General features: G+C 34.8%; 1 protein-coding gene across 1 annotated transcript; it reads right to left on the bottom strand.

The window, feature by feature from the left end:
• Positions 1 to 5,595: 5,595 nt before the first annotated feature.
• Positions 5,596 to 8,785, bottom strand: LOC147292616 (Ubiquitin-associated/translation elongation factor EF1B protein). The gene is made up of 2 exons (XM_086234555.1): positions 8,566 to 8,785; positions 5,596 to 7,797 (listed from the first exon to the last, which is right to left on the bottom strand). Exon 2 carries the CDS (start codon positions 7,758 to 7,760, stop codon positions 5,742 to 5,744), a length of 2,019 nt encoding a protein of 672 aa, XP_086090681.1. The 5' UTR covers positions 7,761 to 7,797; positions 8,566 to 8,785; the 3' UTR covers positions 5,596 to 5,741.
• Positions 8,786 to 14,664: the final 5,879 nt, after the last annotated feature.

Below are 14,664 nucleotides of genomic sequence, written 5' to 3'. Positions count from 1 at the left end.
TGAAAATGAAGCTTTTATACTCATTAAACCCTAAGTCACAAAATTACAAAATTGCCCTTCACTTCAAACGTCCATAACTCTCAATCCGTAACTCCGATGAATGTACGGTTCAGGTCTACGGACTCGTGAGTTCGACACCTATCCAACGAGTCCAAGTTCGAAACCAAAAGCCCAATATAACAAAAAGTCAATTTTGGGTCAAACTTAATTTAAAACAAAAATTAAAATTAATCCAAAACCTTTTTATTTTTCAAATAAATTCCCCAATATTTTGGAATAACCTCAAAATAAAATATTGTAAAAATACGGGGTCTCACATTTTACTGTTTTGTTTAATGGGGTTTTGATTGGGGTTTGGTTGGGGTTTGGGTGATTAGGGTTTGGTTGGGCAAATTGGGGTTTAGGGAAAAAAAAAACTAGTTTATATTAATTATACATACATAAATAATGATAGGTGTTAAGATATTAACATAAATAATAGTTAGGGTTTAGATTGGGGTTTGGGAAAAAAAAAAAAACATTAGGATTAGGGTATTAACAATTTAAGCTTATAAGTTATAACTTTATATAACTACTAACTAGTTAAATGGAAAAAAAAAACTACTAACTAGTTTATAACTTTATATAAATTTATATATAATTATATATACATAAACAATGATAGGTATATAACATTATAGAGTAATTAATAATAGACTTATATTTAGAAGCTCACATCTCGATCGTGTTTCCAACGATTTGGATCGTTCATTTTACAAAATTGCCCTTTAACTAGCTTAAAATACCCGAAACTTGATGGTCATAGCTCCGTTTCACGTCTTCTTTGTGTCTACGTTCTCGTAGTCCCGAGCCCTATCGAACTAGACCAAAAACTCATTTAAACTCTAAACATTTAATTTTGTCAAATTAAAACCTTAAACCAATTTAATTATAACAGCATTTCTTTTTTAAAACAAACAATTTTATAAATTCATAGCAAAATAATTTTAAATGAAATATTTTATAAATTCATCCCTAAACCCAAAATGTCAATTGTCACTTTTTCAACTTTAGTTTCAAAGAAAATAGGTCTTGTGCACAACCACTATTATAAATTTAGTTTGGGTTAGGGGTAGGAAAAGAAAAATTATCCCACTAATTTTTCAATTTGGTTACTATGTTTATGGAGCTACCAAAAAATCAACTATTTTACAAATTAGTGGGTTGTAAGGCAACTATTATCTCCACCATAAATATAGTAATCACTAACAATAAGTATTAGTGACCACCTCATTTGTCAATAGGTACCCTCTTATCTATGGGTGCCAAAAATAGAGGCCTTTGGCCATATTTGTTGTAGTGTTTGAATCAAGAATGTAAACTTTAATATGTTTTGAGTGTTTTGACTTCCTAATTAGAGATGCTAGGATAAATATTTCTTTATCCTTGGGTTCGATTCCCTAAAAGTATGCATACATGTTTATCTAGAGGGTTATGTGTTTTAAAAATATGCTAGAGGGGAAGAGATAGGCTTATCTGCTTCCATTAGAGGACATCTCACTATCTAAGGCTTATTTGTGAGTAGGATATTAGGATAGGGGTAATGAAATTACAAATTAGGAATAAGTCCACACTATTTTAAAATCTTGACAAGTGAGAGTTGTCATGGAGAAAAGGTACGCACTGCATGATTACATATTTTTAACATGCATCTGTATTTCATAAACTTATTCGATCAGGACTAGTTGTGAGGACTGATAATCTGTGAAATACTGCCATGCTGATCGAGACTCTTGAGTTGTTATTTATGTATGGCATGTGTTTATTCTATGTTTTATGACTTCTCTGAAATCAAAACATGGATATGCTAAGATTCTAGCTAAATGATATTAACTTGGACATAATGAAATTGCCTAGTTGTCTTTCCTTATGTTTGAATGTGATTGAGCCATTTTGGCAAAGGTACATGGGTTTTTTAAAACTTAATTTGCTATTGAAAAACTACTTTGAAGTGTATGCAATGTTTTTGGACTGGTTAAGCAAAGGATCAACTGTTTTGATGATGCTCACCCCTACACAGTTTGTAAGTGCAGGAAAAAAAATAGGAAAAATGGTAAGCATGGTAGAGCTTTCGGATTCTGAAGGACATGGAAGCTGGTGGAATAGGAATCCCAGTGTTGACTTTCCCACACCCCCAACATCAGAATACTTGAGTGATGAGGAGGAGGATTCCATCATGGATGAGTGTGTAATAATCCCTTTTATTTTTCCTTTTCTTGAGAAATATGTTATTAATGTTACTAAGAATTACCATGGCTCATTATTTGACTTTCTTTTATTTTTAGGTTTCAAATGTTTGGCCTTTGGTCCCTCTAGGGAATTTGATTTATATTTTTTGCTCATAAAAGTTGTTTTGCTTAGCATGCTTCAAAACAAGGGTCTACTATTTACATTCATTTCTTTAATTTATTTTAAACTAAACCTTAGGAGCTCATCATTTTGGTAAAGCTTCTATGGCTACATTTATTCTTACTAGCTTGTTTAAATAAATAAATAAAAAATACTTCACTTGTTTGTAAGGTGTTGGCTTATGTTATTTTGCCTTACATTGACTAATAGCTTTGGAGCACTTTCATTAGGGTTTTAATGAGCTTGTTTCAAGGTTAATAGCCAATGTGCCACTGTCACATACCCAAAGTGACAGACCCCATTTTGGGGTGTGACAACCCCTACTTATAATACACCTATTTTAAAAATTTAATAATAAGGTCAAATTTTTAACAATTAGGTTAGTCACCTTAACTCGCTTGCCATATACATTCAGACTCATGTGTCTTGCAGAACTAGGGGTCTTCAATCCTGTTGAGATTGTCTTCTCTCTTCTCCATTTCTCTTAAGCTATTTCACACATTAATCTTCTTCGATATCGCACATCGATCTTCTTCTCTCCGGCGATTTCGCACATCGATTTTCTTTGATTTCGCAATCCGATTTTGTTCGATTTCGTAATTCGATCTTGTTCTTCACCAATTGCTGAGTTTTATGGTATGTTTGGCATTCAATTTATGATTAATTTCTATTTCTTTTTTCTTTTTTTATTCTGATTTTCAATTTTGCAATCAATAGTTACCTTTATTTCGCGCTTAGATTTGTAGCTAATTGCATTGAAATCAATTTCTATAATTGGTTTTGCATATTTAATTTTACTGTAGCTACAGTTTTAGTTTCATTTGCAATTTCAATTTCAGTTGCAAAAATTTTCAAATTTGATGCACCAGAAATCTCAGACTTCTTAAATTCTCCGTTACTATAACAATTTTAGAAAGACTTGCTCTTATTCTATGTGTTCTTTCGTCCATTTTTTGGTGCGCATATCCAATGCTTTTTTAGAAAGTGGTCCATAAATGAAGGAGGATAAGAGTGATTGTCGTTAAATTTTAATATTGTCAGAGTACCTTTTAATTAAGGGATTTTTTTTTTCTATTGATTTTTAATTGTGATGTGTTTTGTCTTTTTTTATTTTTATCTTTGTAACAAAAGTTGTAAGTTTTTGTAGAACTTACATTATTCTTTTTTGTGTGTTTTTTTTTTTCTTTTGTTTAGAATACATCTCATATTTTTTTGACTTATACTTTTTTTTTTCCTTTTCAATTCTCATTATACACATACTAGAAGGAGTAATATTACCAATCTAATGGGGATGCAAACTTTTCTCTTGGGATGTATTAAGAATTAGACACAATTCATAAGAAATATATCAACAAATAATTTAGCATTCTTAGGCCCTGTTTGAGATTGCGGTGGAGGAGTCAAAAGCTGCAGTGGATGACAATTCTCAATCACCTACAGCAGTTTTGGTGTTTGGTAAAAAAATAAAAAACTGTTTTTCCCCACAATTCTCAACTCCCCACAACAAAAACAGAAAGCAGGTTTCTAGGTGCTTTTGAAAGCTGCAGTGACTCACAGCAACAATGAATATTTTATTTTACCCATAATACCCTCATTGATTTCTATGATTTTTATTTGTTTATTTTAAATTAAAAAAATATGTCCATTGTTAGTTATATTTTATATTGTGATAATTAATTATGATATTTTATTTATAGGATTAAAATTATAATATACCTAAAAAATAATAGGCATACTTATTTAATAATGTTGTTCTTAGAAAAATTAATGCTAATAAAAATTTGTAGTCAAAAATTTCAACAACAAGTAAAAAAACATATTATTTTTACCAAACAAATAAGTGAAATACACTTTCAGCATCATGTCCATTTTAGTAATTATACACAGTCACAGCATTTTTATATTAACATTTACCAAACACTTTGATATTGTTTTTTGCACTCACAACACTTTTAAAAACAAAGTTTACCAAACACTCAACTGTTTTACTTTACAGCTGACTTTACTTCACAGCTGTTTTACTTCACAGCTGTTTTTTCTCACAGCAATACCAAACTGACCCTTAGTATTACTTTTATATCAATTATTTATTAATCATTATATTACTTTGTACGTGTCTTTTCTATTGAGGGATCTTTTATTTAAGAGTAAACAAGGAATCTCTTGTGGGGTCCACCTCACACTGTTTTTTGATGATCAAAACTATATACATTTTAGGTCTCCATTGAATGATCATTCTTACAAAAAATTAGCTAAATTAGAAATTATTTACCCATTTAATTAAATAGTCATCATTTTAAGTGTTTTATTGAAAATATTTTGTTCGTCTATTAAAATAATTTCTCCAAAGTTACATAGCTTAATGGTTTCCGATTTATCTAAATTTTTGCAAGAATAATCTTTGAATAAAAACGTAAAAAATATATGGTTTAGATCATTGAAATACTCTATGAAGTAGGCTTCATGAAAGATCCCTTAAATAAAATTATTTAAAAAATCCCTCAATAGAAATGGCATGTTACATTATAAATATGTTTTATTGAAATATAATAACGTTAAAAAGTAAAATAAAATAGTATAGTATGTGAAAGGGGCCTTTTTAAAATTTTCACATAGGGCCCCTTAAATCTGAGTACCGGCCCAATAAAAAGTTAGTGTGCCAAGGAGGGAATTATGTTAGAAAACAGAGATCCAATTCGATTAATAAATGGAAATTGAATGAATTGAACAAAAACAAAAATGGGGGGAGTCGAGGATTATATTTTGGGATTGCGATAAAAGTGACAGTTTTAAACAATATCACGGTCTTCCTTGTGGTTTCCGGGATCCAGAACCAAACCTAATAAATGGCTTTTCTTCCCACCCACACAAATATGCAGACAAGTCCAAGAATGAAGTTGTTTGAATCGCTTTGTTCAACTATGATATGGGCATATAAAAAAGTGCGAAATGAGAATGATGCATGATCCTCAATGATGCATGATCCTCACAAAAGTATGGATAGGACAAACAAGACTTTTTTCAGACTTGTTTATTGTTGTATTTATGCATTTGCTGCATGTCACTGTTGTTGTCCTGACTCCTGGGCCTGTGCATTCTCCTTAATCCAAAAGCTATTGAATTAGAATCCTACTCTCAAACTGAGATCAATGGGTCTCTCTCAGACTCTCTCCCAAAATGCATAAAACTATTAAAATGAAGAAAGGATCAAGCAAAGGACTCTTGGATGCTTTTCTACTAAAAGGTTATCCACCAACAATCAACACTGTAGCATCAACACCAACATCAAATCCACGCACAATTTTGGTCTTTTTTTTTTTTTTTTTTTATTCATTGAAATACTTTCCTCTCCCCTACAGGGAAGAAGAAACAAACTGTCTGGGTAAGCTAAAAAGATCCTCTCCTTCGAATGGAGATGTCCATTCCCGGGAACCAGCAGCCGAGGCTTCAACATTAGCAGCTCCATCCTGTAGTCCCACAAGGGAAACACCATTCATGTTAGAGGAAGCCGGTCTCATTGCAGGCTGAGCACCCAAACAAGTTTTTGGATCATAAAAGTTTGTATTGCTCTTCATAACAGATGGTAGCCCTGTCCACAACCCGTTGGGCCTTGTAGAAGATAGACCTCTATCCAAACTCCAGTCTATGTTGGTGTAATCTAGGTGCCGAAATGAGCCGCCACCAGCATTCCAGTCAACCGGAGAAGATGCCCCTGATGAGCCAGCTGAGCCCAACCCAGAGAAGAGTCCAAGGGAGGAAGCGGCAGCAAGTGTTGGAGAAGCACCTGCTCTACTCCATATATTATTCCCTCGGCTGGTTCCAGGGGAATCCCCTGGGCTGCCTCCAGAAACAAGCTGTTGATGTTGATGCTGATGTTGCTGATGTTGCTGATGTTGATGCTGTTGCTGTTGTTGCTGTTGTTGATACTGAAACTGGTGGTACATCTGATTTGAACTCAAATTGCTAGGGCTGAGGCTTCTATTGCTAGGAATGTGAGGCAAAAATCCACTGGACCTCATAATTTCGACACTAGTAGAAGGATACCAACTGGTAGCGGTTCCGGGAGGCGATGAGCTCATACTAGCAGCAGGAACCTGCTTTGTATTGACAGATTGAGGACGCTGCATCATAATAACTGGTTCCCTCACTGTTCCAGGCTGAAGGTTCTTCAACTCACCACCAACTGCTACATAACGGGTTTCTGTCTTAACTGGTGGAGATGATGCCTGCAAAGGTGATGCCAGAGAATAGGAAACTGAAGGATTCGATCCTGCATTTGCCCACCTTCTCTCAGCTGGAACTGGTGTCGGTTGGGGTTTTGACCACTCCAACTTTGGCTGTACTCTCTTCAAAGGCTGCATAGTTTTGCCCGCAGATTCTAAGGACCCACCAACTGCAGCTGCTTGTTTTGTGTAGTTAAAGTCCTTGTCATCCTTTCTTTGTTGTATTGTAGGAGGAGGATTAGATTTTATTTGTGGCCTCAAGTTCTGACTAACAGAAACTGGAAGCTTGCCATTACTACCAGTAGGAGGATCACCATTTTCTTCTGGCTTAGGTGAAACGGAAGGTGGGTCTTGCTTTGAGGCTCCTAAGCTTTCTGCAGTCTTCTGAAGATCACCCTCACAGGCCACAATAGCTCTTTCAACCTCCTGTTTTGAGCACTTGAACCTTGTCTCCATATCAGCAATCTGAACAAGCTCTTCTGATATGTCAATTTTCAAATTACCCCCACCAAAGTTTTGATCCCTTAGCTTATCTGCATCTTCACCACCTTCAAAAAGCCATGCTACTGATTCTTCTACTCTACCTTCATTCAGTATGAGAGCCATTGTTGCCCGCTCTTGAGAAAATCCCATTGCCACAAGCTGTTGAGCAAGTGCCTCGAGCTTTCTTGACATGAGATAACCACTACATCTTTCATGCAACTCCTGAGCTCTCCGCTCTTTCTGTCGCTGATGCTTCCTCTCATTCTTCTGACGGATTTTCTCTCGCTTGTCATTGTCAGCTCCCGGTACTACAGTTTCCTGCCGGGCAGGAGGATTAGATGTCTTGTCTTTATGGTCTTCAGACTCACCAGACCAGCTACCATTATTGGAAACAGAATCATACTCAACTCCAGCAGCAATCGAGCCCCCAGAATGGTCATCTGTTTCATCTATGTTGCGGAAACGGCTATTACTGTGAAGAGGCGATGCAGAGGATGTTGGTGATAATTCTAGGGAATGGAATGTTCCTAAAAGTGGATTGTATGCACTAGCAGGGATCCCACTACCTGCATTAGCAGGCCCCGTTGAAGGCTTTAAAGAAGGTGTCTGGGTTTCTTTGCCAGCCTTCTTGTCCTTTGATTTAGATCTGGACGATGCTGGAGACATCTCCTTGAAATTGGAAAGAAAGGGAAATATATAATTCCTGCAGCATTTAAAATATTTATCTCTTCAGTACAACACAAAATAATATATTGCAGGATGATGCTAACAATTTCTTCTAAAAAAGCAGCATTTTGATACCAAGCCAAACCAAACCATCTCCTCCATTGTATACCATCCAAATTTCATCATGAGAATTATAAAATTCTAAGGTCGAGTTATACAATCCCTTGAACATTTAGGCGCAATTTTAACCAAACCCACAATTTCTTAGTCACAATTCTGACCAAACCCATATTTTCTTAGGCATAACTCTGACCAAATCCACATTATCTTGGGCACAATTCAAGAACTCAGACGAAAAAAGGGGCCACAATTCAAGAACTTGGACCAAAAAAAGGGGCACAATCTAAGAACTTAGACACAAAAAATAAAGGGGAGCAATTCCAGAACTTAGACAAAAAAAGGGCACAATTCAAGAACTCAGAAAAGGGGGGGACAATTCAAGAACATAAAACGATTGAGCGTAGCAACCGAATCAAACCCATCAAATCTATGGCAGTCTTGAACAAATCAAGAATTAAACGGGACAAATCTACAACAAAATCTGACCCCCAAATAATCAACTAACCCAAATTTCGATTTCTCCAACCAAAACATTCCAAACCCAAATCAGAGAATCCCACGAGCAATTCAATCCCAACAACAATTGAAACAAAAAGGAAAGGAAAAGCAAACACGATTGAAAGACTTAAAAGCACAAACACGACGCCAATTCGAAAACCTAAATATGATTTTGGGGGGTGCCTACCTCTTCTCGGTGATCGTTGTCGATCTCAATAACGCGTTCGCTTTTGGGTTTTCGAATTGGAATGCAAGTATATCACACGCAATTGAGAATTGCGAATCAGAGGCCCAGAGGGGGGGGAGAGAGCGCAGCGGTTTGGGCGATGAGTTAGGGACTTAGGGTTAGGATTTGATTTTTTATTTTGATTTTTGATTTTTTTTTTTTTTTCTTCTTGGTTCAGTTTTTTGGTTTCGGGCCAATAGTTAGGGTTAAGGTTTGGAGATTGACGAGACTTTTAAACTTTGGGGAATGATTCGGTGTTGGGTGCCACAGCAGAGCCAAGCCAAACCGGTTTCGGAGATTTTTATTATTATTTAATTTTTAATAATAATAATAACAAATTATTTAGGCCTAATTTAGTATTGTTGTGAGAATAATCACTTTTAATTGTGCTGTGAAAATAATTAGTTGCGAAATAAAGCAACTGCGTGTTTAGTAAACTGTTTTTTCAAAACTGCTGTAAATATAAAAAACAGTGTTTGGTAAATTTTAGTGTGAAAGTGTTGTAGTTATATATAATGACTAAAATAGACATTAATGCTAAAAGTAATTTTACTCACTTGTTTGGTAAAAAAAAAAAAAAACCTTTAATAGCTTTTAAGCATTTTTTTTCCTAAATATTTACCTTAAATTCAAGAGTTTTTTTTTTAAAGTCCATTTTTTAATATTTACTGTTCATCTGGGTCAACTGCTACAGTAACTACTGTAGCGGCCTACTTTAAAAAACCCCTCTTGCTACAATAACGGCGCTATAGACGTTGTTACTGTAGTGCACTACAGTATTTTTTTAAAAAAATGCTTTTTTTTTTTTTCATTTCAGTGCCAATTGGTACATAAACAAAAAAAAAATCATAATTTATGTATTTTTCATTCTATAAATATATTAAATAATAATTAACAAAAAACACAAAATTTCAAGATGAGGCATCCATAATTTTTTGTGTTTAAATATAATTGTTACTATTTCATAATAACAATCACCTATTGCTACTGTCTCATAGTAACAATCACTTATTGCTACTATGTAGCAGTAACAATCAGCAACGAAAGTTTATGTTTAGACTTACATTGATAAGCAGTAACAACTATAGCCTCACTTACATATTGTTACTGACATGTAGTAACAATCATAGCCTCACTTACATATTGTTATTATTTGTCAGTAACAATCATAGCCTCACTTACATATTGCTACTGCTTGTTAGTAACAATCATAATCCAACTTACATATTGTTACTGACAAACAATAATACTTATAGCCTCACTTACACATTACTACTTGTTAGTAACAATTATAATCTCACTTACTTACATATTATCATAGTCTCACTTATATATTGTTACAAAACAAATTGATTAATCAAATCCACATCCACCTATTAGACCCACAAATAAACCTGTGTAACCAAACAGATCACTGGGGTCCTCAGATCCATAACCAACTAAGAAGCTTCCCATCATGACAGTAGAAGCTCCGAGGACCAAAGCCTTGACGATGTGTCCTGAATTGGAAATTCCACTATCAGCAATGATAGGCCCACCACTTTGTGAAGCAATAGATGCAACCTTGTAAACAGCAGTCGCCTGAAACATATTACCAAAACAAAAGCAATCAATCCATCACTTGGAAAATGAACACTATAATAAATTAACTCATCCATAGTCCTTAATTGGTTCTTTCATTCCTGATTTGATAAGGAAGGTATTAGAGGCTGAATAGAAGTGAAACTGTCATATTCTCTTAAGCATGACAGTAAGGCAAGTAGCACTTATAGGAAACATTTTTAAAAAAGATAAAACTAAAAGGAGTGGAAAACATTTGTTCATTTGATCTTTTAGAAACTTTCGTGATGAATCCACTTTTACTTTGTCAAATATATGCAAATATGAACCACATAATTAAATTTCCACCAAATTTCAAATTCCATGCGAGCTCAAATCTTTTTTCTTTTACCCCCTATCCCCCATATATTTTAGCTACTCACAGAATACATCCATTGCTTCTACACTACTAATAGAGTAGTAATTTCAACTGCACCTTTAATTAAAGTATTGAATCCATGAATTTTGTCATCACCAAACTTAACCGTCTTCTAGCTTATGGGGTATCCTCATTAAAGTATGAATATTCTCGAACTCTTTCCTTTTGGGTTAGATTATTCTTCTCGTAGACTATAATTTCAAGCATTTATATACTCTCTCAACATTTCCCCTAGCAACTCAAATTTCCACTACTAAATTCAGAGAAGAACCCATAATTACTATAAACAGCAATTTAATGGACAACAGTCAGCTTTATCAAATTACAGTTTTTAAAAACAACCCAATTGGCAACTTGGAGAATTGAAATTACAATTAGCAAGTACCATCTAAGAAAGGCACTAGCTTTCTGTTTGGCAAACAAATGGATCCAATTCCAGAAACCCATCACGAAAATCAAAAAATTATTAACCCAAAAACCAAAAATTACTCCGACCACACCACGTAACAATTCAATATTAGAAGCTCAACCTCAACCTCAAACTCAAATAAGCTAGTTAGAGTTAATTGTCAAATATCAAACAGAAGCAAAAACTCTAACTTACCTCAAGAAGCTTCAATGGTGACGGCGCAGACCTCCTGAGTGGTACAAATGGACCCAGATCCCATTCCAACCCTCAACCCATCAACACCAGCCTCGCCAATCAGACTCAAAACAGTAGCTTGACGGTGGCAGGGAAGCCACTGAACCTGGCTACTCCGACATCGGCGTCACAACGCCGTCCGAGCACCATCACTCAACCTCCGAGCCCACGTGCGACAATACAGATCGAGGAGGAGGGGTGGCTGGGCGTGAGTGAGGAGAGAGAAATTAGAGAGGAAGTAAGAGAGAGACGGAGAATGGATGAAAAATTAAAAGTGGGCCGGAAGAAAATAAAGTGGACCGGCTGAGAAATTCAATTAAATAGGTGGGTCTAAAAGGCAGTCCAAAATTGGACTTTATAATCAATTACTTTAAATTCAATTAGCCATTGAGAAAATATCAAGAAATAAGTTTTTTTTTTTGTATATATTTTACCACAAATTATCAAAAGTCTACTTCGAAATTCACATTTCTCTTTTTCAATAAATTCACTTCTTGAACTTCAATCTTCACCTTAAGCTAAATAAATTGTTAAATTATATCTTATCAGGAGCCTTAAAAAATTAAACCTACAATCATGAACCCATTGCTCAACCTTGTAATCTTACAGTTGTTAACATTTATGTAGCAATGAGATGATAACAATGAAATATTCTACCAAGACTACAAAACACAGACACTGACAAAGTTTTCTTAATATTAATTACAAAAATCAAGTATGTCTGCAAATGCACAATTACCAACTCTTATAGCTTGGTTTGCATGCTAGGCTTCCTTCCAATAAAAATTACATCCACACGGAAACCTTATAATTGTTGAAACAAGAAATTCAGGCATTTTTCTGGTATCAATTGATGAATGTTAGCCTTCCAAAGATGGTCTAGAGTGGGCAGTTCGATCAGGTTATAATAATATTCAGATGGAGGAAGACTTGAAGTTGATGGTTGATAATACCACTAAGCATGTTCAAAGGTCATTGCAACTTTGTAAGATTCTTCGAAATATTAGATGGTTAATTTTGCATATGGATCATTTTGAGCTCAAACACATCAGTAGAAGGGCAAATGCAACCACAAATGCACTAGCTAAGGTTGGACATTCAAGTCTTCTAGTCTACCTCTTCATGTTACCACTAACCAGTTTATCAATTTATGCACTAACTACCTAACACTCTCAACTAATGTAGGACAACAACATGTTTGACCATATTGTGCAATGTCATTTTTCAGCTATGCCAGTAAAGTAGTAAAACAAGAGTTATAGCTCATATATAACAGTAATAAATGAAAGGGAAGAATACAAAATGGTCTCAGCAGACTGGTTAGCAATAGATAGCTAGTGCAAAAATAGTGATTTAACAAGCCATATTACTTACTTTTGTGGGAAGGTATAAGATATGACATATGTTAAATTTACAAGTAACATGAATTAGCTTGAGTTGAAAAAAGTAGGGGTGGGCACGGTACGGTATGGTACGGTATGAGCTCCATACCGATACCATACCGAAATTTTTATTCGGTACGGTATCGGTACGGTATGGACATTTTTAAAATTGGTACCATACCATACCAGTGTTCTATGAATTCGGTATGGTTCGGTATGGTTTCGGTATATACCAACATTTTAAACTTTTTTTTTTTTGGTCAAAAAACAATATTTAACAACCAAAAAGAAATACTTTTTCCCAACCAAAAGATAAAACAAAACCTAACCTGACAGTCCTCAAAGCCAAAATAGTTAAACCTTATGGCTTATTACAACATGGATGTCAGAGGAGAACATGAATTTAGGAAATTAGGGATTATACTAACAGGGATGTCGCTGACTCGCTAGGGAGTGGCCCGAGTGGGGATTGGGGATTTAGGGATTATACTGGAATAGGAAATTCGCTGTGCCCACTCCTATATTATAGTCTATAGACTTGCCCCAAATAGCCACTAATTTGGCAACATTTAATTAAAAAAATATTAAATAATTAAATTATAAATATATCGGTACGGTACGGTATTTTTCGGTATTGAAAGTTTCATACCTATACCATACCGATTTAGACTCGGTACGGTACGGTATCGGTACGGTATATAATCGGTATTGTTTTTCGGTATAACGTCGGTATGGTACGGTATGGTACGGGTTCGGTTTCGGTATTTCGGTAATAAATGCCCACCCCTAGAAAAAAGATTCAAACCTCAAAATCCACATATAGCGAATTCAACATAATGCTATGGATCTAGAGATTGTATAATTTCTTACCACACTTCTTGATGAAAACTAATAACAAGACTATATTAGAAAAAAATGAAAAGCAAACACTCTAGCATAGTTCTCATTGCCATGAGAAAAAATCTCAGCCTGGAACAACCAAATAAAGAAACAACTAAGCTAAGTAGAAGCCCAACAATAATTTTGATGAATAATTGTAAAACCCATAACAATTCCTTAAATCCATAAAGGATTGAAAAACCCAAAAGATTAATGGACCAATAACCATAGGATGAATATATCACAATAATCAATTATGTATTTTTCCACATCAAACTTGAACAACAGTTTGTCCCCAAAACCAAAAGGCAATCAAATTCAAGGAAAAAAACAAAAAAGGAATACCTTATTTCAACTACACATTCATACAAACACATATCAAAATTTTCCACATTTTATCACCAACTGAACGATTCCCCACCAAAAAGGAGGCAGTAAAATACATATAGATAACAAATTCCGACATTTTCCTTCTAAGACTGAAAAGCATAAAAATCAAGAATAGTTGAAAATAAAAAATTAACGAATTACCTATTAGAGAAGGGAGACGATTTTCTCTGATGTTTGTGAAAATTGAATTGAACAATAATGAGAAACATATTAAACCCTATAATTAAAGAGTTGAAGGCCATCCACCCAACCCAGAAAAGAATCCAAGTGTGTAGTAGGAGTGGGAGCTGAAAGGGGAATAATGAAAAAGGATAAGAAATGAACCATAGATTGGACTTTCATGAGCCCTTGCGGCTCTTAGAGGGTGGTTCAATCAAACCACAAGAGAAATTAAGGAAGGAAAGAGTGAAGATAAGTATAAGAGTGAACCAGTGAAATTCAGAGAAAAAAGACGTGTGGAAGAGAAGGGAACGCCTAAGAATTAGAAGGGACATGTGCTATAAATTGTAAAAATGATTAAGGATATTTTAGGTGTTTTGGAAAAATTCATTAAACATCCGCCGGTTCCCACCCGCTTTAGGTAAAAGCGGAAATGAAAAGTAGCCTCTCAGTAGCTTCTCCAAATTACTGTTATTGGCAGTGATTTTTTATAAAAAGCTAATTTCCCTCTTTTACCAAACGAGATGTGTAACTGAAACTTTGAAAACAAGTGCTTTTAACCCTTAAAAAACAATACCAAACCGGGCCTTAGTATTTTAGCCAAACAATTTTTCTCGACGTTTTATGAA

This window comes from Dryas octopetala, chromosome 2 (genome assembly GCF_963921425.1).
Source record: "Dryas octopetala chromosome 2, drDryOcto1.1, whole genome shotgun sequence".
NCBI lineage: Eukaryota > Viridiplantae > Streptophyta > Magnoliopsida > Rosales > Rosaceae > Dryas > Dryas octopetala.
Note: the sequence above shows the minus strand (reverse complement) of the source record. Positions and strands in the feature narration are given on the sequence as shown.